The 23,387-nt window shown below is 47.8% G+C and overlaps 1 protein-coding gene across 8 annotated transcripts in view; it reads left to right on the top strand.

Annotated features, from left to right (window-relative positions):
- Positions 1-23,387, top strand: part of TENM4 (teneurin transmembrane protein 4) — an 851,321-nt gene that overhangs the window by 680,267 nt on the left and 147,667 nt on the right. For all 8 annotated transcript variants that reach the window (XM_015461146.3, XM_024987529.2, XM_015461143.3 and 5 more), the window contains 3 exons: positions 5,705-5,806; positions 7,714-7,908; positions 14,028-14,228. In XM_015461146.3, the coding sequence (XP_015316632.2) occupies positions 5,705-5,806; positions 7,714-7,908; positions 14,028-14,228 (498 nt within the window). The remainder of the gene's footprint in view (positions 1-5,704; positions 5,807-7,713; positions 7,909-14,027; positions 14,229-23,387) is intronic.

The raw sequence follows: 23,387 nt of genomic DNA on the forward strand, positions 1-23,387 counted from the left end.
TTGCCTTCTCTGGATCCATTAGACCAAGTCCGTGTGTTGCTTTGGTTCAGAAATAGAAGACATGTGTGACCCTCCCTTAAAACCAAAATACCAACTCTGCCAAGTGCTGGGCAAACCTCTTTCCATGCACAGTGTTACACTGTTTGCTGTTCAGACTAACCCTCTGAGGTGGGTGCTATCGTTAACCTCATTTCACAGATGGAAACGTGTTTAGAGACAACTTTGCCAAAGGGCTTCTAACTAGTATGGCACATGCGTACCCAGTAAGTCTCTTCAGTCTGTCCGACTCTTTACGACCCAGCCCGCCAGGCTCCTCTGTCCATGGGATTCTCTAGACAAGAATAGTGGAGTAGGTTGCTGTGCCCTCCTCCAGGGGATCTTCCTGACCCAGGGATTGAACCCAGGTCTCTTAACTTCTTCTGCATTGGCAGGTGGGTTCTTTACCACTAGTGCCACTTGGGAAGTCCAACTAGTATGGTACCAAAGCCCACACTTATGGTCCAGGCCACCTACCATAAACTTTGACTTCAGACTAAACTTGATTCACCTACCAGATTCACCCTTGTAGCTCTGTGACTTCAGCTCTTGGTCTCCATCTCAGACTGTGAAATGGTGGCAAAGGTACCAATTTCTCATAATTATAAGGAATAAATTAGAATATATGAGAGACCTTTCCCAGTTCCATGAGACAGAATGAGAGGGTCTCTATTAGAGTAACTGTAGAATTAACACTCTGCCTGTGCTATCTAGTTTTTTTCCCTTTTTTGGTTGTCAGTAATAAATCCAACCCCTCTTCAGGATCAAAGAGGATGTAATAGATGGAACTTGGAGTATATATTTCACCAGCTGTAGTCAAGTGATGTATTCAGTCATCCAGTTGGGTGTTTTGTAGTCTACATTCCCTCCCTCTTGCCTGAAGCATTAGCATCCAAACTCCTAAGGAGAAGGAGGCATCAGAGAGTACACCTCTCTTGGGCAGTAGGTGGACCTTGGCTCTTTAGACAAGTGCTTTCAAAGAGTTGCCAACATCCACTTTTACAACCTCAGCAGAGACAAGAGAAGTAGAGGAAGGAGCTGCTGTCGGCAAGGGTGGCCTTCTGTTAGCTGGGACATATCCCAGGTGAACAATGCATGGAGGAGGTGCTGGGCGGGAGGGATAAGTGCTGGGTGAGCAGAAGAGCGAGACAAGGATGACTAGTGGGCTCTGACCTTGTTCACAGCTGGTTCCTTCTGTCTTTGGTGCTGGGGTCCAGCCTCAGGCCCCAGTCACCGCAAAGGTCTGCCTGCTCAGAGCAGAGCCTGAAGCGAGCCAATGAAGGAGACAGGCCTCCTCTCCTCTCCCCTCCATTCCCCCTGTGAAACAGCAGGGCTCAGGCCGCCCAGTAGCCCTCTGACAGGCAGGATGTTCCCCTGTGGTCTCCCCTTGTTTCCTATAAAATCAGGCTCCAGGATTTCAAAAGAGAAAAGCAGGACAAGTGGCAACTGAAGGCAGGCTTTCCCAGGCATCAGTCTTAGACTCGGGAGACATACTCACCAACTGTGATCATCTTTCACCTTGACATGGTGATGCTACTGGATTATCCATGGAAAAGGGAGATGAACAGACAAAATGAGGCACTGCTGTGGGCTCACTAAGGCCTCTGTGTTTTCCCGTCTCCTGTGTTTTCTCCAGGAAGGAGCATCGTTGTCTTTTTGTCCTTCTGCAAAGGCCCCTTTGTATTTTGAGCAATATTTTGTTCAACATTCAGAGAGCACGCCCACTCAGAACACATGTCCAGAGAACAAGCTCAGGAAACATTTAAACTCTGCGTTCCAGTATTGATGGAAGGAAAAACAAGTTCCTGAAAATCACATTTCTAGCAGAACCCACTGTTATGATAGAAAAGCAAAAGCTAGGAGAAAGCTCCCTGTTCTCCAACATACCATCTACCGAATTATGAAAATCAGTTATGTACAGGCAGCTGAACTTTTAATTCAGATCTGAGCAGACCTAAGGTACACCTTCTGCTACATGAAGGCCACTGCAGTTTAAATGTGAGCAAAGCAGGAAGGGACTGTAGGGGGGAAAACTCACCAGACACTAATTGGAAACATAGCAACATGTTTATGCAATAAAGTTCACACTTCTCCCAAGCCAGTGGGTGTCACTTCTGCACTAGCGTTTAGCTTAGAGATATTTGGTCAATGGAGACTCATTATCTGTAGGATTCCAAGTGGACCCCAAGTAGTTGAAATCCTTCCAAGCAGAAGAAAGACTGTATACATAAACATTTCATCAAGGAGAAATAGTCTCCAAATGTCTCGCTTCTACTTCCGTGTTGCCATCGTAAAATTACTCCATGTCTCCTAAAACTCCTGCCTTCGCTGACACCAACAGCCTGCGGCAAGTTTTGTAGCAAACAGGCTTCTAGTCTGTCAGATTCAGCAACCAACACAATATTCAGTCACAGAAAACACACCTTTTCACTAGGAAGACATTTTGGATTTAACAGGTTTGTATCTTACGGACTTCATAAATCAAAATTTAGAAAGTCTGTGACCCTTACCTGCAGCCAACCCTGTTAAAAGCACAGCTGGGAATTATGGCCACGGTGTTGGGAGATAGATGTTATACCACTGGGTTTGAGCAGACCTGGACCATAGGATTTTAGACCTGTGAGGGATCTCTGAGATCATCTAGCTGAATTCTTTCAGGGACAGCAGCAAACGTTCATTGAGGCCCTTCTTTGGAAACCAGGGTAAATGCATAGGTGAATAAACTCGGCTTCTGTCCTCAAGAAGTACACAGTCAACCCTGTAGGCTGCCTGGTCCTTCAATAGGAGCTACAGAAAAAGTCCCAGGAGTAACTTAGCCTGTTGAAGAAATGAGGAAGACTTGTCCAAAGAAGTGACATATGAATTGGATTTGAGTAGGAGTAGGAGTCGCCTAACAGGGGAGAGCAAACACAAGGACGAGGACACAGGTGCAGGAAGATCAAGGGACATGACCAAGGTCCTGGAGCCCTTCCGTAGTGGCACAAGAGGTAGAAGCAGGCCTTTGGCTCTCTGTCCTTTATTCCTTCTGCAAGACTGCAGATGGAACCCACCCTCAAATTGCACCATTAGCCTGAAGTTTAAAGTGAAAACAATCTTGCCTTAAACTTTACTTAAAATTCTTATTTTTATTTATGTTTTTGTTTGTTTGCATTGGGTCTTCACCGCTATGCACGGGCTTCTGTGTTGACTTCCCTTGTTGCCGAGAACAGGTTCTAGGTTGTGACGTAGGCTCTAGAGAGTGTGAGCTCAGTAGTTGGGCACACAGGCTTGGTTGCCCCATGGCATGTGGAATCTTTCTGGATCAGGGATTGAACCCATGTCCCCTGCATTGGCAGGTGGACTCTTAAAACACTGGACCACCAGGGAAGCCTCTCTTATTTTAAAAAGAATGTTAAAGAGAAAACATCCTAAGTTATCCTTTATAAAAAAATAGTTTTTAAGAAGCCCCTCCTAACATAGAGGCTTAACTTAAAGGCATGTAGATTCTTCCCACGTGGCGCTAGTAGTAAAGAATCCACCTGCCAATATAGGAGATGCAAGAGACTTGGGTTAGGAAGATCCCAACCCAAATGGAGGAGGAAATGACAGCCCACTCCATTGTTCATGCCTGGAGAATCCTGTGGACCTACAGTGGGCTACAGTCCATGGGGTCGCAGAGTCAGACGCAAGTGACTAAGCATTATTCTTCCAGGCAAAGCCAGTGGAGAGCTGAGATGCTCAGCTCTGCCGGGTCCCAAATGGCTTCCGAATCCTTGAATTGAGAATACAGACTAGATTAGACCCTCCTGTTCTTAACTCTGTGTTGGTGTAGTATGCTGTTCATATTATCAGAGGGACAGCAAGTGAAGGAAATTTCCCACTCATTTGCACATTTGAGCCCCTTTTCAGTCATTTCCCAGTTGGTAATGGCAGACAACTGGGAAAAGACCTTTCTGGGGAACGCACTGTGCCATGAGCTCCTCAACATCTCCCACCTTCCACCATCTACCTGTACTCAAGACATCCTTCACGCTTATCTCCTCCCAGAAGCCTTCCTCCACTGGTTTTGCCCCATATCAGCTGCTGTTGCATTGGTCCTAAGTGATTTCCTGGTGATTTAAGACTCGCTGCCCTTGTCAGGATGTCTTTTCTGCACAGAAGCTTATAGAATTTTAGAACAGGAAACAGTCCTGGGAATCATCTCTGCTATCGCCTTCATTTCACATATGAGGAAGATGAGGCCCAGAAATGGTGGGTGGGGAGGAAGTTGCTTTAGGTTCCCAACATGATTCTGGAAAAATGGGCCCCAGAATCAGGTCTCCCTAGATCCCTTCAAGCTCTGCAAGTCCTAGAATTCACTGCCTTCCAACTGGTCCCTTGCTGTCATCAGGACTGGCCTCACTGAGTCACAGATCTGCCTCGTTCATTCCTGGCTGTGGCTGAGAAGTTCCTTCAAGGTCCAGATGACACAGCATCCTTGACACAGCAGGCTTGGGGTCCAAAGGCCTAGATTCAGATTCTGCATCCATGAATTAGTATCTCTTGAGGCCTTCAGCAAGTCCCTTCATCTCTTTGTCAGCCTCCTTGTGGTGTTGTTGCTATTTGTAAAGTAGGAATATTGATACACTTGAAGATTTGGTGGCAGCAAGATGAAATAAGCTTTGTGGAAATAGGTGGCACAAAGAAGCCATTCAAAATACAGTGGCTTCTTCCTTTATGCCATATCTAGCATGATTGAGAAACGGGCTAATCCAGATAAACAGATTTTCTATATAGCATGTGTACTAACTGGAGCTACAAACCACTGATTAGTTTTTTTTACTAAAAGCTTCCTGCAGTGAAGCCTGTATTTCCTTGACATGTCACACAGATGATACCAAATGTACCAGGATGCGTTAGAGAAATGAGCAGCCCTGCAGAAAGTGGGCACTCATTGCAGAGGCTGGGGATATGGGAAGGGCAGAGGGGGCGTGAAGGAAAATCCCAATGCCTTTTGAAGGAGCTTGGCTCTTTTCATTTCGGCAAATGGGGGGCAGGGGGCACTGAAGAGTTTTTAGGAGGAGGACAGGCTGAGATCTGTTTCAGAGAGGTGGCTCAGGCTGCTGGGTGGTGAATGAATCAGGGTGGGAGGAGGAGGCCAACCATGAGGCTGTTGTGTTAGCCCCCGTGAGAGATGGTGGCGTCTGGACTGAGAGATGGAGAATCAGAGGTGGGAAGAGACCGATTTACAAATCCCCAGTAACTTTGTGGAAAAACAAACAAACAAACAAACAAACTGGATTCACAGATTATCAGCCCATTATGAGAAAAATATAAACCACAAAAAAGTGTGAAGACCATAGGTATCACCCCATCACCCAGCCTCCAAAGATAACCACTAACGAGTTAAACCATGCATTTGCTCCCAGTGTTTTTAGCCGAAAAATTTCTCTGCATTTGTAGATACAAATTTGATTTATAAAAAATTGGTTTAGGGACACATTTCCCCAAACACATCTCTTAATGTCAGCTGAGATGCACCTCAGCAAGAGTAAACAGAACATACATTTTTAACTTGATTGACTCTTCAGTGACTGCGTCAAAAGCGCTCGAATGTGTGGGTCGTGGTTAACCCGAGGCTGGATTCCCGGGCCCTCTGTTTGGGTAAAGAAGCCTCTGTTTGCAGCTTTGTTTCTCTTTTCTCCCACAGAGTCGGTGGATAACTGCCCCAGCAACTGCTATGGCAATGGGGACTGCATCTCTGGGACTTGCCACTGCTTCCTGGGCTTCCTGGGCCCTGACTGCGGCCGAGGTGAGAGCCCTGCCCCACCCCGTGGGCCTGCGGGTCCCAATCCTCAGGGCAAGGGCAGAAATCCCGGCCAGCTCCCGCCTCTCGGGAGAAGGGCTCCCAGGGGCCGGTCCGGCGGGGCCCTGGCGGGGAGGTCTGCAAGCAGAGCCCTGTCCCAGTCGTGTTATCCACTGTGCATGCCCGGGGAGGTCAGGAGGCAAGGGCAGCCACAGGGAACTGGACACGGGGTCCTTTGCAAAAATAGATTTCCCCTTGGAGGACCAATCAGCGTTTGCCAAGCGTCTTTGACGTGCATCTCCAGCGAATGTGGTTTGTCTCTGTCCTTGGGGAGGGGCCTGAGCTGCTGCTCCGTTGCTGTCTTATTACAACGCAAGCGGAGTATTGGCAGAGACCACCGAGGGGAGGGACTGGGAGGCGAGACTTCTCTTCACACGGGACCCTAATGCTGCCTCCTCTTCAGGCATGTACGATGCTAATGGTAATCACTGTGGGGAGCGTTTAAAGGCTGCCTGTGATTTGCCTGAGCATTCAGGTTCCATTTCTGTCCTGGAAGAATTAACAAGAAAAATGCTACCGGATGATCGGTGGTCCTGAGAATTTGGCACTCCTCTTGGGGAAAGGAAAAGTCCCCTTCCTTTGGTTTCTCCACCTCTTGCCTCATCCCACAGGTGTTTGCTTAGCGCCCTTTAGGACTTGGTCCTGTGCTGGACACCAAGGTTGCAACACTGAGCAAGACTCAAGCCCAGGACCTCTCAGTCGGGGAGAGTGACAGAGAAACAGATGATGATCACAAAGCAGTCAGTGACGGGTGAAGCAGACTAGAGCAAGTTAGATGCAGAAACATCTGTCAGCGTGGAAGGGTCCTAGCTTGGGTGGAATGAGGAATAGGAAAGGCTCTCCAGGTGAAGTGACACTGAAACGCAGACCAGATCCTTGAGTTTGTTCATCAGCGGAAGGCAGAGATGGCTTTCCAAGCTGAGGACACAGCGCCCTCCAAATGCCATGCCGTGATGCTGCTCTGGGGCTTCTACTTGTTCTTCCTATCATGAAACAGCATAGACTCAGGCTGACGCAGCAGAGCCAGCAGACCTGAGGAAGCATAGTGATTACCTGCTGAGTGCTTTAAAAAGGAAGGAGGCCAGGTGGGAGCCGGGAGAAGGTGGCGCAGAGAGAAAATGAGGCATTCCTCCTAACATGAATTACTGTCTCATCCCATATGCACTTAAAGTTAAGAGTCGTGTGTAAAGCAGCCTTATTGTATCTCGGTAAGGCTGTCGGTACTTAGAGCACAATGCAACGTAATTTATTTTTATATAGTGTCCTTCGTACAGATGATCACAAAACCTTTTACGCTAAGTGGCAGAGTAGAAAGATAACACTTTAAAGACCCACACTGGGCTCAGCTATTCTCTTCTTGGAGCAGTGGCGTGTGGGGCTTCAGTGGAGGCTGGAAAGACAGGGAAAGCTGGAGAGTGGCTGGGTTAAAGGTGACACGAAGTGGTCCAGCACGTGAGGATGGAGGAAGCGAAACGCAGCACTACTAGGAGGAGAGTCCTGCTGGAGCGGTGCGGGGCGAGCAGCAGGCCAAGCTGTCTTTTGCAGCCAGCCCAAGGAACAGATTGAAGCCTCCTGTCTAAGGAGCCTGGCGACCACCATGCAGTCACCAGTAATGAGGGGGACAGGAGAAAGCAACGTTCAGTGGGCCCCAGCTGTATTCTTTAGGCCCTGCACTCTATACTTTAACTGACAGTTCCAGACGTGTTTTAACTGGAATGAAGTAAAGCAAGAGAAGCAGACAGGTGGACACATATGGGAATTATGGCAAAGTACTTGAAGCCCGGGGTGGAAAGGGACAGACGGAGTATACCAGGGCGCACATCGACGCCAGGCTCCCGGCGCTGTCTCCGCAGCTTCCTGCCCCGTGCTCTGCAGTGGGAATGGCCAGTACATGAAGGGCCGGTGCCTGTGCCACAGCGGCTGGAAGGGTGCCGAGTGCGACGTGCCAACCAACCAGTGCATCGACGTGGCCTGCAGCCACCACGGCACCTGCATCATGGGCACCTGCATCTGCAACCCCGGCTACAAGGGCGAGAACTGCGAGGAAGGTAGGACCCCAGGTCCGGGGGGCGGCAGCTCGGCTCCTGCCCGTGAGACAGAGATGGCTGGCGGGCCTCCCCGGGAGCAGAGGGAGCCTCCAGAGCAGGCCTGCCACCGCCACCCCCGCGCCAAGCCAGGACGTCACTGGCAGCAGTCACTAACCTAAAGCGAGAGGACAGGTCCCACTCAGGGAGGGGAAGAGAAGGGTGTGTATTGAGCACTAACCATGTGCAAGGTTCTGGGCCAGAAGCCTGGTGTCATTTAACTTCCAGCACTAGTAGGTGCTGAAAGTGAAAGCACAGTCGTATCCAACTCTTTGCGACCCCATGGACTGTAGACCACCAGGCTCCTCTGTCCATGGAATTCTCCAGGCAAGAATATTAGAGTAGGTTACCATTCCCTTCTTCAGGGGACCTTCCCGACCTGGAGATTGAACCCAGGTCTCTTGCATTGCAGGCAAATTCTTTTATCATCTGAGCCACCCAGGTGCTAGTGGTAAAAAAAAAAAAAAAAAAGAAAAAAGAAAAACCTGCCTACCAATGCAGGAGACATAAGAGACACAGGTTTGCTCCCTGGGTTGGGAAGATCCCCTGAAAGAGGGCATGCCAACCCACACTAGTATTCTTGCCTGGAGAATCCAGTGGACAGAGGAGCCTGGCGGGCTGCAGTCCATGGGTTCACAAAGAGTTGGACATACATGACTGACTGACTGAGCATGCACACATGCCTACTAGGGAGGGGTAATCATCTCGATTTTATAGTTGAGGAAACTGAGACTCAGGGAGACAGATGACCTGCCCAAGGTCCCACGGCTGGTGGATGGCAGAGCCGGATTTGAGCCCAGTCTCTCTGGCTCCACAGTCTCAGGTCTTTCTCCTCCCCTTTAAGCATCTTTGCTCTCCATTTCTGAATTTGAGTCTCTTGTAGACCTCCAAAGGTTGCCTTCCATTGTCACACCCTTCTGCACGTGTGAATATGTATATGTGTGTGTGGTCTTGTCTGTAGCTCCTAGGTATTCATAGGCGTGTCTCCCTCCTTCATAAAGTAAATACACGCCTGTACAGAATGAGGTTTAAAAGTGAACTGCTAACTCAACAGTGATGTCAGTTGTTCCCCAGAAAACCTAACGAGTTGCGATAAGCCAAACTGGTCTGTCTCGCAAATGAGAACCCTGAGGCCCGGGGAAGGGCATCAACACGCCCATGGTCATAACATTACCTGATGGCAGGGCCAGAATTCAGCCCAGGTCTTCCAACCTCAAACCCTGTACTCTCTCCTCCTTACCACATGGGATTTCCCGATGAGAGGAGGGGTCTTATCACGAGCAATAGAGAGTAGCTGTCAGGAGTACACACTCTGGCGTTAGATGTGAGTTTGAGTCCTGGTTCTGCCACACTCACTAGCCTCAGACTCCTCATCTGTAAAATGGGAATTCCTTTTCACAGAAGGTCATTGTGAGGACTGGATTAAATGACTCATGTGAAGCACATAGCTCAGTGTCTGACATACAGGAAATGCTCCCTGAACGTTAGCTCCTATATCATTAGCAGCTTTCTGGAGACAGCTGAAGCATGCTTCCTGTTTCACTCCATTCACTGTATCCAAGGCCTTTTGAAATGGATGGACCTTGAAACCGATGGGCGATGTTAATGGTCATAACCTCCTACTGTTTACTGTCTAGGGCCCTGGCACTTTCTCCAGTGGGTACAAGAGGCTCCAGGGAGAGCTAGTCTTCTAATCTACTGGGGATATAATAAGTAGTCCCCTCTCAAAGCATCATTTCCCCTAAAATGAGAGAACATAATGGGCCCATGTTAAAAGAACAGGGAGCGGGAAGGGATTAGTGTCTGGAAAGCATCCGTCTCCTCTGAGAGACAGGCTGTCTGCGCTCCCCAAGTGTGACTGGAGATCCTGATTCAGACCTATTAACTTTGATGCGGATTACCTCGGGCTGTCTGAGCTCAACCAGGGGCCTGGTTCCCTTGAACAAAGGCGTTGGCTTTCTCATCCTGATGACGCTGACCTTCGTCTGCTTCCCCTTTTCATTTTCATCCCTTGAGGCGAAGACGCTGTGAAGGAAAGAGAAACAAAGAAGAGATCCCTCCTGAAACGTGGGGCCGTCCCACCCTGGGTCCCACTGTGTCGAGTGGGTCAAGGAGGAGAAGTTGTCCTTCTCCTGATCAGCCAGCCCTGGGCAGTGCCCTGGAGGGCCAGGTCACTTACAGAGAGATAGAAGTTATTTAGCAATTTGATTTACATTACTGTTTGAAAAGAAGGGTTTTCACTCCTGGTCTCTGTTCTGAGAAGGGCCATCTGGTCCTGATTCCTCTTATTTCTGTTTCTCTGCTAAAGCATCCTTGCAGATTCCTTGTGTTTCGAGTGGGGGTTTCCTGGGCCTTCGTCCGATCCCCCAATCCCCTGTCTGCTCTAATAGGTTTCACTGTGTTTATAAAACATCAGCTAACAAGCTGACTTCTTTCGCTCTCTCCTTCTTTCTTTTGAAGTTTATCGTCCCATTATTTTTTTTAAAAAAGCCTGAACTGCACCGAGAGGACGCTTAGAGGGGCCTGGGGGAAGGGCAGAGGGGCCAGACCTCAACATTTTACTGTGAAAAGTGAGCCACTGTGTTTCGGGTCCTGAAGTGCCTCGGGTAGCTTGTGTGGCCACCGAAGCGTGGAACATTTGGGGAAAAGAGCTGTGTTTGTGGCCTGGCCATGCAGGCCCCATCATCTCATTTGTAAGCCAAGCATCTGCCAGAAATTTTGGCTTGAATGGCAGGCTCTGCAAAGGGGAAAACAAAATATGACTGCTTGGCTCCTCTTCTAAGAAGAAACTAAGTTAGACTGTCTTCTGCCCAGAGCCAAGCCCACCTCCCTGCCAGCTTCTCCCGTATTTCTTCATCTCCCCGACCCCAAGCCTGCTGATCTTCCCATGTTATACCCAGCATCCTACCAAATAAATAGTATTGGGGAAAGTATCCCAGTGTGATGGAGAGAGATCATTTTAATTCCATCCTAAGGTTCCTGCTTCCCTAGAGACCCCAGACAGGGTACACAGATGCACAGTCAACGTGGGACCTTCGGCAGAGAGTCACCGTGGCATAGATAACCACCCTGGCTTTGGGCCCGTGTTCTGGCAGGAACCTCAGTCAGTTCAGCCAAGGTTTCCTGGAGCCGCTATGCCCCCTTGGTGCAGGCCTCCTTAGAACTCCTTTGTGCTGCTCCACACTTGCTTTACCAAGCTGACCTCCCGAAGCAATGATTAATTGATGATGAATTGCTTGGAGGTAGCCCCTCATCAGTTCTTTCTGCTCTTTCTTCCCTGCCTGGACCAGCTTCTGAGAACTTCAGATTCACTTTGCTGGTTCCTGGGTCCCCATCAGACTTATTATGTCTGAGAAACAGGACTGTGACGCCAAGGGCCTCTTGCTGAACTTGGCACCCTCTCGGCTTGCTCCACTAACATTGCAGATTTATAGATTCGACCTCAAGGGCGCCTCAGAGACAGCTTCAACCCCACGCTGGGGTCCGGGCACTCACAGAACGGGAAATACCTTTACAGGTCTCGGGATAGGAACTGCTGAGTCATTTCCCGTCAAATTGGAAAATTCTCTGGGTCTGGGGAATTATCCTAGCAGCCTAATGGGCCAGAATAATCCTTCTGAGGTCCTGGGATCTGAGGCAGGTCATGAAAATTTATCACTGCTATTATTTTTATCATTTTTAATTAACAGAAACTGCAGCAGGTCATGTGTAAACCATTATTAAGTGGTGTCCAGAGACTGCAAGAGAAGGGATTCTTTGCCTTCCTGTGGCTTTATTAATTCTCCACTTTGCCCCTTTCTTTCATTGTTTCGTTTTCTTTTGATTTCTATTTTTAACCATTTTGTGTGCTTGTGTCTGTATTCATGCGTTACATGTATTTTGGAACCAGTAAGATTGCAAAGGAAATAGCAAGAGATTTGTACCAGGAGAGAATGCTTCAAATTTAAATTCCTCCACTTAACCACTGTGTAATCTTGGACAAGTCATTTAACCTCTCTGTGCTTCAGTTTCCTCATCTGTGACACGAGGGTAACAGTGGTATCTACCTCAAAAGGTTGTTGTTAGGGTTAAATCAGACAATGTATATAAAAGGTTTAATAGTAGGATATAGCATAGAAGAGACACTCAACACTAATTACTGTTGTTACTGTTGCTATTACTGTCGCCATGTTTTTAATCCCGTGGTTGCTCCAGACCTTTGATCTTCTTACCTATCACTCAAGTAGTTGCACTGAGTGCCTTTAAAAACCCAGTGAAAGAGCTTTCTTAATAAGCTAGCCCTCAAAATGAACAACCTGTTCCCAGAATGCTGCTCTTCGTAAAGTCTCTGTCCACGTGTGTCTGTGACTCTAATATACTCCGGCTGATTTCCTGACTCTTGTGGAAAAGTCAGGTACATAGGGTTATAAAATTTCCCTTGATAGATGAAGTAAAAGCACATCTGAATTATAAATGAGTGCTAACCACCATCTGCCCAAGTCATGCTACTGAATGTCCTGGTAGAGTGGACAGGTAAATTCTTTGAAACAGTTTACAGTTTATACTGCCCTTTCAAAGCCTCAGTATCATTTGGTCTTCATAGCAACCTGAGAGGTAGGTAATTTTACCAAACCTGCTTTATGCATGGAAGCCCAAAGCAGATATGTGACACAGCCATAGTCATAGACCCATTTCCGTTTGTCTTGTGACCTTTGACCTTAGGACTTCAGAGGTCAAAGGCTACATTATTTCCTCTGCAGCATATGGCTTTCTCATGAGCCCTGTAAGGAAGAATCTGACTACATTCATAGAGGCAGCTCCATCAACACTCTTAACAACAGCTGCACAATAAGCCCCACCGCACTCCGGGACCTCACTCTCCCCTTCCACTTGCAAAACAGATCGAATCCCCTCCCTCCCTCTAGTGCACGGGTGATCTAACAGCTCTTTGGTTGACTAGAGAACACGGACCAGCCGTTAGCCAATTCTGTCTCATCTCTACTTCTTTTTGCACTTTTCACGTGCGCTGGAGCCACATGCTAAGTTAGCCCCTAATATGCCTCTTCTCCTTTTTTCTGTGAAATGCTTTGCGGAGGATTAATGGTCTCTGGTAACTTTGTGTAACTCCACAACTAAAGCTTTGGTTTAGGAAAATTAGTCCCAGGGGCAGGGCTACCACTGGATTCAGAATCAGACAGACGTGTCTTCAGATTCCGCTCTGGAAGTCCTCCTATAAATCATTTATCTCACTGAGAAAACGGAACCTGATGAGGTTTATGAAGCATTTCCTAGCACACTGGCAAAGAGCAGGTAACTCGCAATATTCTCCTCCCTCCTTCCGGGGTGGGGAGGTCTCTTGAGACCCCTTAGGCCTTGCACCCTAAGAGCCCTGTGGGGAGTTGCTTGGTTTGAGCTACAGCTTTGTAGTTCCCCACCCGCCCCGCCCCCAACTTGAGGAGAAGCTAAACACAGCCGCTGTATGTAATGTTGAATAATCATTGAAATGTTTGCCTGGATGCACTTCCAGACAAATATGTGTGTGGGAAGTGAGGCTTGAAAGTTCGTCTCAATCACCAGAATCTGGGGAAGATGACACAAGCTAAGGGAATTTAAGTGCAAAATAAATTCTCATTTAAATTAAGGAATTTCTTTATTTTAGTCCCACATTCAAAGAAATAAAACTGCATCGTAATGTGGCAAACACAAATAGTTTGTTCTCTGATGACGTTTCAAGGGCCTCCCTTGTGTTTGGCGGTATTCTAGGAGGCAGAGCTACAGAAGGGAAGGAAACAAAGTCTTTCTCTACATTGTTGCAGTTGTTAGGGACATATATGTCTTCCTCTCTGCACCCACAAACCAAGAGGTGGGACTATGTATCCGTATTTTACAGGCATGGGAATTGAGACTCGGGAGATAAACAGTTGACCACTGGGTGGAGTCAAGAACCCAGGTCTACTGTTGCTAGAGTCATTTGCTTCACTGTTATCAAGTGTTATCAACACTTCCGTGGACATCTGGGTCCTTCTCCTTGAGCAGTTTGTTTAAAGAAGCCTCCAGCCTGGTCGGTCCAGTACTCACTAGTGCTGTCTCCCCACGTGTCACAGTGGACTGCATGGACCCCACGTGTTCGGGCCGAGGCGTCTGCGTGAGAGGCGAGTGCCACTGCTCTGTGGGCTGGGGAGGCACCAACTGCGAGACGCCCAGGGCCACCTGCCTGGACCAGTGTTCAGGCCACGGAACCTTCCTCCCAGACACCGGGCTTTGCAGCTGTGACCCAAGCTGGACTGGACACGACTGTTCTATCGGTAAGTGTGGGGGGAATAAGGGAGCAGCATGGATGGAGAGGGAGGAGGTTTCACTATGACCTGTGCACCTTTCAGTCCTGTTCAGGGCCCTGACCCTGACCTTGGTCGTGCAGCAGGTGGTTACCCAAATCCCTGAATGCTTTCTTCTTCCTCTAAACTCCAGCCTCAACACTTCTACTCTTAGGTGAACAGAGGATTCATCCATCATATCTTCATACCATTCCTTTCATAGCGATGGCCTTGAAAGTCAAAGTGTCTCCCCTTAACCATGTTAGTTACAGTAGATGCGATTCACTGACTTCTCACCTTCACATCACAGAGGCCATCTTAGAGGCAAGGCCACAGGGAACAGTGTACCTCCCTGAGTCCTGCAGGGATGGGCCTTTGGTTTCACCTCGTCCCAGGATGAAGTCCAGATTCAATATAATATTTAGGGCGCTCAGTGATATGGCCCCCACCTGTCTTTCTGATCAGATCCTCTACGAGACGGGAAGTTCCAGGAGGATAGCAAACATCTCTTACCCCTACATCCCCACAATTCAGCATACCCTTAGCCCACAGCAGCTGCCTGGTAAACACTGATGGATGAATGAATGACACACATGACTGAGTGCACGCTTTGTTGTGGTATTTGGTTCACCCCAGAGTCTACACATGCAAAGTTTAAGGGATAATATGTTAGCACCCTCAGTTTCAGTTCAGTTCAGTTCAGTTCAGTCGCTCAGTCGTGTCCGACTCTTTGCAACTCCTAAGAATCGCAGCACGCCAGGCTTCCCTGTCCATCACTAACTCCCAGAGTTCACTCAAACTCACGTCCATCAAGTCAGTGATGCCATCCAGCCATCTCAGCCTCTGTCGTCCCCTTCTCCTCCTGCCCCTAATCCCTCCCAGCATCAGAGTCCTTTCCGATGAGTCAACTCTTTGCATGAGGTGGCCAAAGTGCCTGAGTTTCAGCTTTAGCATCAATCTTTCCAGTGAACACCCAGGGCTGATCTCCTTTAGAATGGACTGGTTGGATCTCCTTGCAGTCCAAGGGACTCTCAAGAGTCTTCTCCAACACACAGTTCAAAAGCATCAATTCTCTGGCGCTCAGCTTTCTTCACAGTCCAGCTCTCACATCCTTATATGAACACTGGAAAAACCATAGCCTTGACTAGATGGACCTTTGTTGGCAAAGTAATGTCTCTGCTTTTCAATATGCTATGTAGGTTGGTCATAACTTTCCTTCCAAGGAGTAAGGGTCTTTTAATTTCATGGATGCAGTCACCATCTTCAGTGATTTTGGAGCCCAAAAAAATAAAGTCTGACACTGTTTCCACTGTTTCCTCATCTATTTCCCATGAAGTGATGGGACCTGATGCCATGATCTTAGATTTCTGAATGTTGAGCTTTAAGCCAACTTTTCCACTCTCCTCTTTGACTTTCATCAAGAGGCTTTTTAGTTCCTCTTCACTTTCTGCCATAAGGGTGGTGTCATCTGCATATCTGAGGTTATTGATATTTCTCCTGGCAATCTTGGTTCCAGCTTGTGCTTCTTCCAGCCCAGCGTTTCTCGTGATGTACTCTGCATATGAGTTAAATAAGCAGGGTGACAATATACAGCCTTGACGTACTCCTTTTCCTATTTGGACCCAGTCTGTTGTTCCATGTCCAGTTCTAACTGTTGCTTCCTGACCTGCATATATGTTTCTCAAGAGGCAGGTCAGGTGGTCTGGTATTCCCATCTCTCTCAGAATTTTCCACAGTTTATTGTGATCCACACAGTCAAAGGCTTTGGCATAGTCAATAAAGCAGAAATAGATGTTTTTCTGGAATTCTCTTGCTTTTTCCATGATCCAGCAGATGTTGGCAATTTGATCTCTGGTTCCTCTGCCTTTTCTAAAACCAGCTTGAACATCTGGAAGTTCACAGTTCACATATTGCTGAAGCCTGGCTTGGAGAATTTTGAGCATTGCTTTACTAGCGTGTGAGATGAGTGCAATTGTGCGGTAGTTTGAGCATTCTTTGGCATTGCCTTTCTTTGGGATTGGAATGAAAACTGACCTTTTCCAGTCCTGTGGCCACTGCTGAGTTTTCCAAATTTGCTGGCATACTGAGTGCAGCACTTTCACAGCATCATCTTTCAGGATTTGAAATAGCTCAACTGGAATTCCATCACCTCTACTAGCTTTGTTCGTAGTGATGCTTTCTAAGGCCCACTTGACTTATTTATACTCAAATGATTTAACTGAAATTCACCCCATTGTTTTTAGTCATAGGTATTCTAGATTTGTTAAAGAGTATATCATTACCTTTAATTATCTAGGTGAGAAGTTAGATTGAAGTTAGCTGTGGGTATTGATCAATTTCTTCACCCTAAATCACCTTCCCCACCACACCACACTGTTTAAACAAAGTGAAGGTCAGATCAGCTCATCATCTTGTGTACTAACACTTTTGATAGTGGTCAGGAAAGATGGGTTGACACCTTTGTAAAGATGAGATCCTGTGCAGCATTCAAGCCTTTGGGATACTTGGAGTTCCCTTTCCCCAGTGAATGAAGAACTGTTGTTTAAAATGCAATCTAAGGGGCTTCCCAGGTGGCTCAGTGGTAAGGAATTCGCCTGCCAGTCTTAGAGCTACAGCAGTTGTGAGTTCCATCCCTGGGTCAGGAAGATGCCCTAAAGGAGGAAATGGCAACCCACTCTGGAATTCTTGACTGGAGAATCCCAAGGACAGTGGAGCCTGGCAGGCTATAGTCCATAGGGTCGCAAAGCATGAGACATGACTGAAGCGACTTAAGCACACTCACAGGCATACACACACATGCAGTCTAATTTGGACTTTGTTTGCAAAGCTCATGTAAAGACATCACAAATGCAGATGCATGGAGTCTTAGGAATAATTCTTTTTATATAGCTCTGTTTATAGCAATATAATGAATGTTCCTCTTACAGCTACACTGGGTTGTATTGTTCATTATATGGCCACAGAGCTAATTTATGATAGAAATATAACCGTCCGTGCATTGTTAATCCCCAGTGAAACTCCACGGCATCTGATGGAGGCAGGTTTAACTTTGAATGAGATCACTAAGGATTCTTTTCGTTGGCCCCTTAGAGGGAGAGAGAAGATCCCACTGAAAAGAACTTGAATACAGCTGTGGGGGCCCGTCTTCCTAAACTCTGTGCCTCCTGCTCCCCACCGCTGGTATCAAGTACAAGGCCTCCAATCTGAGGCATGGAGCTCCGTGTGCTAAGAGGAGTCCCCGAGTCTGACGGCCGTGAGTTCAAACACCGGCCCTTCTGCCTACTGGTTGTAACTTTGGGCAGGTGGCTTCACCCCTGCAAGCTGTAAAATGGGGATAACGAGAGTACCTACCTCGTGGGGTTAGTATTTGGGAAATCATTATTCAGAGGATTATTTAAGGTAATGCATACAAGCACTTAGCACATGATATTGGCTCAGTTAAGGTCAGCTATGTTACGGGTATGATTAAAACACGCGGTGGTGAGAGCCCTCGATATTAATGAGGCAAGATGAAATGTGGCCTTTCAGAAACGCGGATGACAGTTTCTAAATCTCTGACCTATAACTGACTAAAACAGTGTCATGATTGCCACGAGGCTGGGGATTTAAAAGATGACTTCAGATTTCCCCTCTTCCCTTGAAGTAGTGATAACAATTTGTTTGTTGAGTGCTTCACAGCATGCCAAGATCACTCTGTCTTTCTCTTTTTCACACACACACCCCCCCACGGAAGCAGCAATAGCTGGTGAGGCAGAGTAAGGTGTGGTATGGTCCCCATCCTCACACTGAGGCTTAGCAACTTATGTGAGGCGCCCAGCGGGAGCTGGGAGTCCAAGCCCAGCCTGGCCCCTGCTGCCCAGCACCTCACACCGCTTCCCACGGCTGCCACTTCCTGACAGACGCTGGTTTGAAGGCTAGTGAAACTGATGTTGCCAGTGGTTCTCTCTCCCTTCTGTCCCAGCCGTACATGCCTGGGCTCCATCCTGGCTCTGCACATGGTAACTGCCTGACCTTAGCAAGGGACTTGACTTTTTTTTTTTTCCTTTGACCATGCTGTGCAGCATGAGGGATCTTATTTCCCTGACCAGGGATCAAACCGGCACGTGCTACAATGGAAGTACAGAGTCTTAAGCAGTGGGCCGCTGGAAAAGGACTTGACATGCCTGTCACTCCCTTAGAAAAGATGGAGATAGTACCATACCTGCCTCGGAGGGCCATGTAGGGATGAAGCTGTGCAGTGCAGGCGCGCACAAGAACAGTGCCTGCAGAGGGGGCACTTCACGCCGCCGCCTCCCTCCCTTCCACCAGCACTTCCACCGAGTGGAAGCTGTTTGAAAACGATGGAGTTTGGGCCCTACAACTAAACAGGGCAGGCCTCACTAAGAGGATGCCCCATGACCGAGGGACTGCCTTCGTTGTGCTCAGGGAGTTGGCCACAGGGCCGTGAATAGGCACTGAACTTTGTTTCAAGGGACCTGGTCCCCCCTAGTTGAGTGGCTTCAGGAAGTCACTTCACCTCCCTGACCCTAAGTTTCCTTTTAGGTAAATTACCTATGAGCTTATTGTACAGATTAAGTGAGAAAACGCAGGGCAAATGGTTAGCACATGGTTGGCACAACTCAGACCCGCGACAAGGGTAGCTCAAGTCACTCCATTTGTGTTATTTGCAAGGCCACATAGGCACTGCCCGGAGCCCTTCCGTCAGGAGCCGCAGGCCGGGAGACGCATCCTGAAGGACTGGCTCTAGGTGGTGGGGCTGGCAGAAGTGAGCCCCCGCTGTTTGGCCCCCCGAGGAAGGAGAACCCATCTTGTGCCTGAGATGAGTGTCTTGCCTGTTTGGCACAGAGAACAGGATTTAATGAAAGCAGCTTAAATCAACACGCCCTGCACTCAGCAACCAGCCTGTAGTGTAATGTGAGCTGACAAGTTTCCCAGCACTTCAGTTAGGTTTGTGGAAACAGTGAAGTCAGATTTTATACAAGTGTTTACTCAGGCCCCTGGGTTCTCAGCAGCTTGGCTTGCCATTTCATCTCAGAAATTCACCCTTAAATCCTGCCTCATTGCTGTGGTCTTCCCTCCTGACAAACCATATAAGATAACTGTTTAAATCGATCCCTGTGGCCTAGAAGAGCACAAGTTATATGTCCCAGCCCCTACCCCCAACACACCTCCGCCCTGAACTCTGGGCCCAGTGGGACTTCACTGCCTCAGTCTTTGGGAGCAGTTGTTCTGATGGTTGTGGCGATGATGGTGTTGATGGAGGTGTTAGTGGTGGTGATGGTGATGATGGTGTTGATGGAGGTGTTGGTGGTTATGGCAGTGGTGGTGGTGGTGATGGTGATGATGAGGATGGTAATGATGAGGTTAGTGATGATTATGTGATGATGATTCCTACTGCTATTGTGTTACAAATGGGAAAGAGCTGGAGAGAGGAAATGACTTGCTCAGAGTAACTCAGCTAATCCATGGCAGAGTTTGAGTTAAGTGTAGGCCCTCTAAGTCCTCAGCTCTTACGTCAAGCCTTATTTCTATCCAAAGAGGTTTCTTTGCAATTAATCTTGTCTTTTCCCCTGAGAAGCCACAGGATGAAGCATTAATTAAAGAGTCATTGGTTTACTAACGCTCACCATTTACCAGCTGCTGAATTAAGTGCTTTTCAACCATGATTTTGGTTAAGGTTCATAAGAACCCTCTGATGTCAGTGCAGTAGTTCCATTTTCCAGATAAGGAACCTGAAGCTCAGAACTGAGTTAAATTCCTTACCAGCACCCCCTCATTTGTAAGTGGTACGGTACAGATTCAACCCAGATCCGGCTCCAGGGCCTCTCCTAAGCTCCTCTGTGTGCTGAGAGATGTATTATACATGCGCCTCTCTTGCCAAACCGTCTGCCCTGTGAAGGCAAGGTCTGTGGTTCTCGCTTGTGCACAGCCTGACAGCCAATAGGTTCCAGTGCTTGCTGAATGAGTGACTCATGCAGGGAATTATCAAAGAAGAGTGAGGAGTTTCCTCTCAAGGCTCTGCCCAAGGAGATCCCAGCACACTACCAGCCAGACAGTCTAATCCCTTCGACGAGAGCTCCATCACCACCCCCACCCGTCGACCCCGCCAACACACACACATTACACTCGGCAAGGCTAAAATCAAGTCCCTGAGCCCCTTTTCACTTTCCAGACCTAGCTCACGTTCATCTCACTCATGTGCAGGGCCAGCCAGGCAGAACCCATCCTGGACAAGAATGGCATCATCTGACCTCCTTCCAGCCCTCTTCCCCAGGGAGCAGCCCTGCAGGGCTGGATGCCTCCTCAGCTTTGCATAAAGGGGTACAGTGAGCAGCCCCGCTGAGCAGAAGGACTCCCTCCCTACCCTACCCCACCCCCAAGTGCTTTAGTTGGCTTTTCAGCCTCTTGGCTCAGAGCTGCTTCCTAAAAGGGGAGGAATTTAACCTCTTTTGAGATGGTCCTTGAAATTGGAAAAGCCTACCTTTCTTTCGGAGCCTAACAGCTCCTAAGGAAGATTTCAGGCTCTGCGGCATTTTCCAGAATATCATTTCCGATTCGATCCCTTAAACCCATCACTTGCCCCTTTGCCGGCTCTCCCTCGTGTCTTCCTTCCCCGACACCCCAGCCCAGTCATCTCAGTCCTCAGCCTCATAAATTCATTCCTCATTTCCACTGCTCTGTGGGCTCACTCCAATCTTGTCTTCCATAAATGACTTTTATTTGAGAGGGCCTTCTCGCTACATTTTATTCCTTTGGGTTGCTGGCTCATAGAAGCCGTACATGGCAGAGATTCGGATTGTAAAATGCTCATGCTGGTGGTTTATGATTCTTACCATTTCATTGCAATTGAGTTTCATAGAATAACAGGTGGGGATCTTTTAGAGATTCAGTGGTACGGATTTGGCGGTAGCATGTACACTCAGAAAGAATTGCATGGGATTTGGAGTGGGACCAAGCTAGATTTTTAAGATCCAGCTTATCCAAAGAATATGGCTAATGATACCTGCCTTTCAGGGCTGTTTTTCAAATTAGCTTTAATTTGTATATATAAAAAGCTGGCATGGTGGCTGGCACTCAGTGCTCAATAAATAAAGTATTAATGTATATTTTTAGAATGCATGATTAAAGCTAAATTAGCCAAATAGTCCTTTGACACTAACTGTTGAAGTCTGAGGAAAGTTTATATGCTGAAGGTTTGGAGCCAAACCTTGATTGGAGTCTATAGGACCTTGAACACCTCTCTTTCTCAGAAGCTTGGTTTCCTTGTGGTTTCTGAAACTGTCTACCCTCGGCTTCCCCCAGCCCCTGCCCCACTCTGATCATCAAGTCTAAACAAGGAGTCGCTAAGATGCCAACACATTTATCCCCAAACCCCAGCACAAGGGCGCCAGGGTGCTAGCATCGGGCTCTGCCTAGGGACTGGGCCGAGAGAGGAGCACAGCCCCCGCGGAGCATCCCAGCAGAGCTCCAATGGACGCCCACTGCTGAGAGGCACACTCGTCCGCTCCATCCTCTCGCGGCCCTTCCTGGCCTCCCCGAGTGCTGGGCCTCAAGGATCCGCACTCCTCAGGCCCTGCACTCGTGCTGGGCCTAGGCATCAAGGCTCAGCCTTCCTCAAGCCATTCAGGAGGCAGTACCTAGATAAACGGCGTTAAGACCTCTGACCGACATGTGTGCGGCGGGGTTGGGGCACACAAGGGCAGGCATGTGCACCTGGGAAGGTCCTCCCCAAGATGGAGACTTGTAAGCCAGATGGCAGAGGGGACCAAAGCAGGGCTCCTGCTGGCAAATGAGAGGAGGCCTGTGCAGGCAGAGGGAGCAGCCTGTGCAGAAGCACAGACTGGTCCTTCCTCTCCTGACTGGAGACTAGGAGCCCTGGGGGTAGACGGTGAAGTGAGGCCAGAGAGGTAGGCAGGGTCCCATTCACAGAGTCCACTGAATGTCTTGCTGTGAATCTCAGTTTGAAAACTGTTTCAGTTCCCAATGAAGATTTTCCTTGCAGACTCCACGTCAAGACTCTTTCTAGAACTCTGTCAGTGCAGCTTAGCCTAGGTCCTACTTCAACTCACAGGGACTTTCTAGAATTCAAATTCAGAGCCTCTGAGTTTCAAATTTCTTCTCTAATACTGTCCTCCCCTACCAAAAAGATAAGCAAAACAGAAAGCATAATTAATAACAATAGTGACCAGATAGATACAGATCAGAAAAGCTCTGTTACCAAATCAAGTCACAGTCAACAGTAAAATAAGCCCAATGCTTTAAAAAAAAAAAATAAGCTGAAAGTAGCAACAGAGTTTAAAAAAAACAAATAAAGCTCTAAACATAGCAGTTGCATTAGTGCTAAATTTTGAAAAAGGTAATTCAATTTTATTTACGAGGCAAACTATAATTACGTTTAGATTTGAGGGAACAGAATTTAATTCTTATTAATGACAGAAAGATTGAGTGAAATGCTTTAATGCCAGAGAAATTGTCTTCTGTTCATGGATGGGAGAGAAAATTAGATTCAGTGTTGAGCATTCTCCCCAGTTACAAGTCTCATTTGTGTAGCAGGAATTGTTCCCTCTCTGAGACGCATCAGCTTCTCAGCCTAGAAAGCACAGCACTGACATCCAATTAAACATCCAAAGGAAATGATCAGGCTGGGCTATTTCTGTATAGGTATGTTATAGGAGGGGAAACCCAAGGTTAGAATTTCACCCAAGGAATCGTATCCGTTGAGACTTGACATTTCCCGTGCCCCTTCCCAACAGTCTAAAATTGAAGTTCAGAATAGTAAATATTCAAGAGACTGACAGTGAAGCAGAGAAAGCAGAGGGTATGTTGGAAGGAGGCAGAGAAGAGCCCACCAGTCGTCTGGGAAGTAGTGTGGATGCTGAGACACAAGGAGATGGTCGGTTCCTAAAATTTAACCAAAGACTGGGAAATTGGGCCCGAAGAGGTGTGCTGCTAAATACTGCCAGAGGTAAAGGTTGATAAACCAGAAGCTGGCAGCTTAGTAATTTAGTAGAATTTTTCCCAACAGCCCGGGAACATTTCTGTTCACAGTTGGAGCTCTTCAGTATCCAAATATAAGCCCTCCTGAAATTGGGCTTCAGAATTAGGTTTCGGTTTGGATGCCCAAGCTGATAACCTTGTACAGAATCTCTG

Source organism: Bos taurus, chromosome 29 (genome assembly GCF_002263795.3).
Source record: "Bos taurus isolate L1 Dominette 01449 registration number 42190680 breed Hereford chromosome 29, ARS-UCD2.0, whole genome shotgun sequence".
NCBI classification, from domain to species: domain Eukaryota; kingdom Metazoa; phylum Chordata; class Mammalia; order Artiodactyla; family Bovidae; genus Bos; species Bos taurus.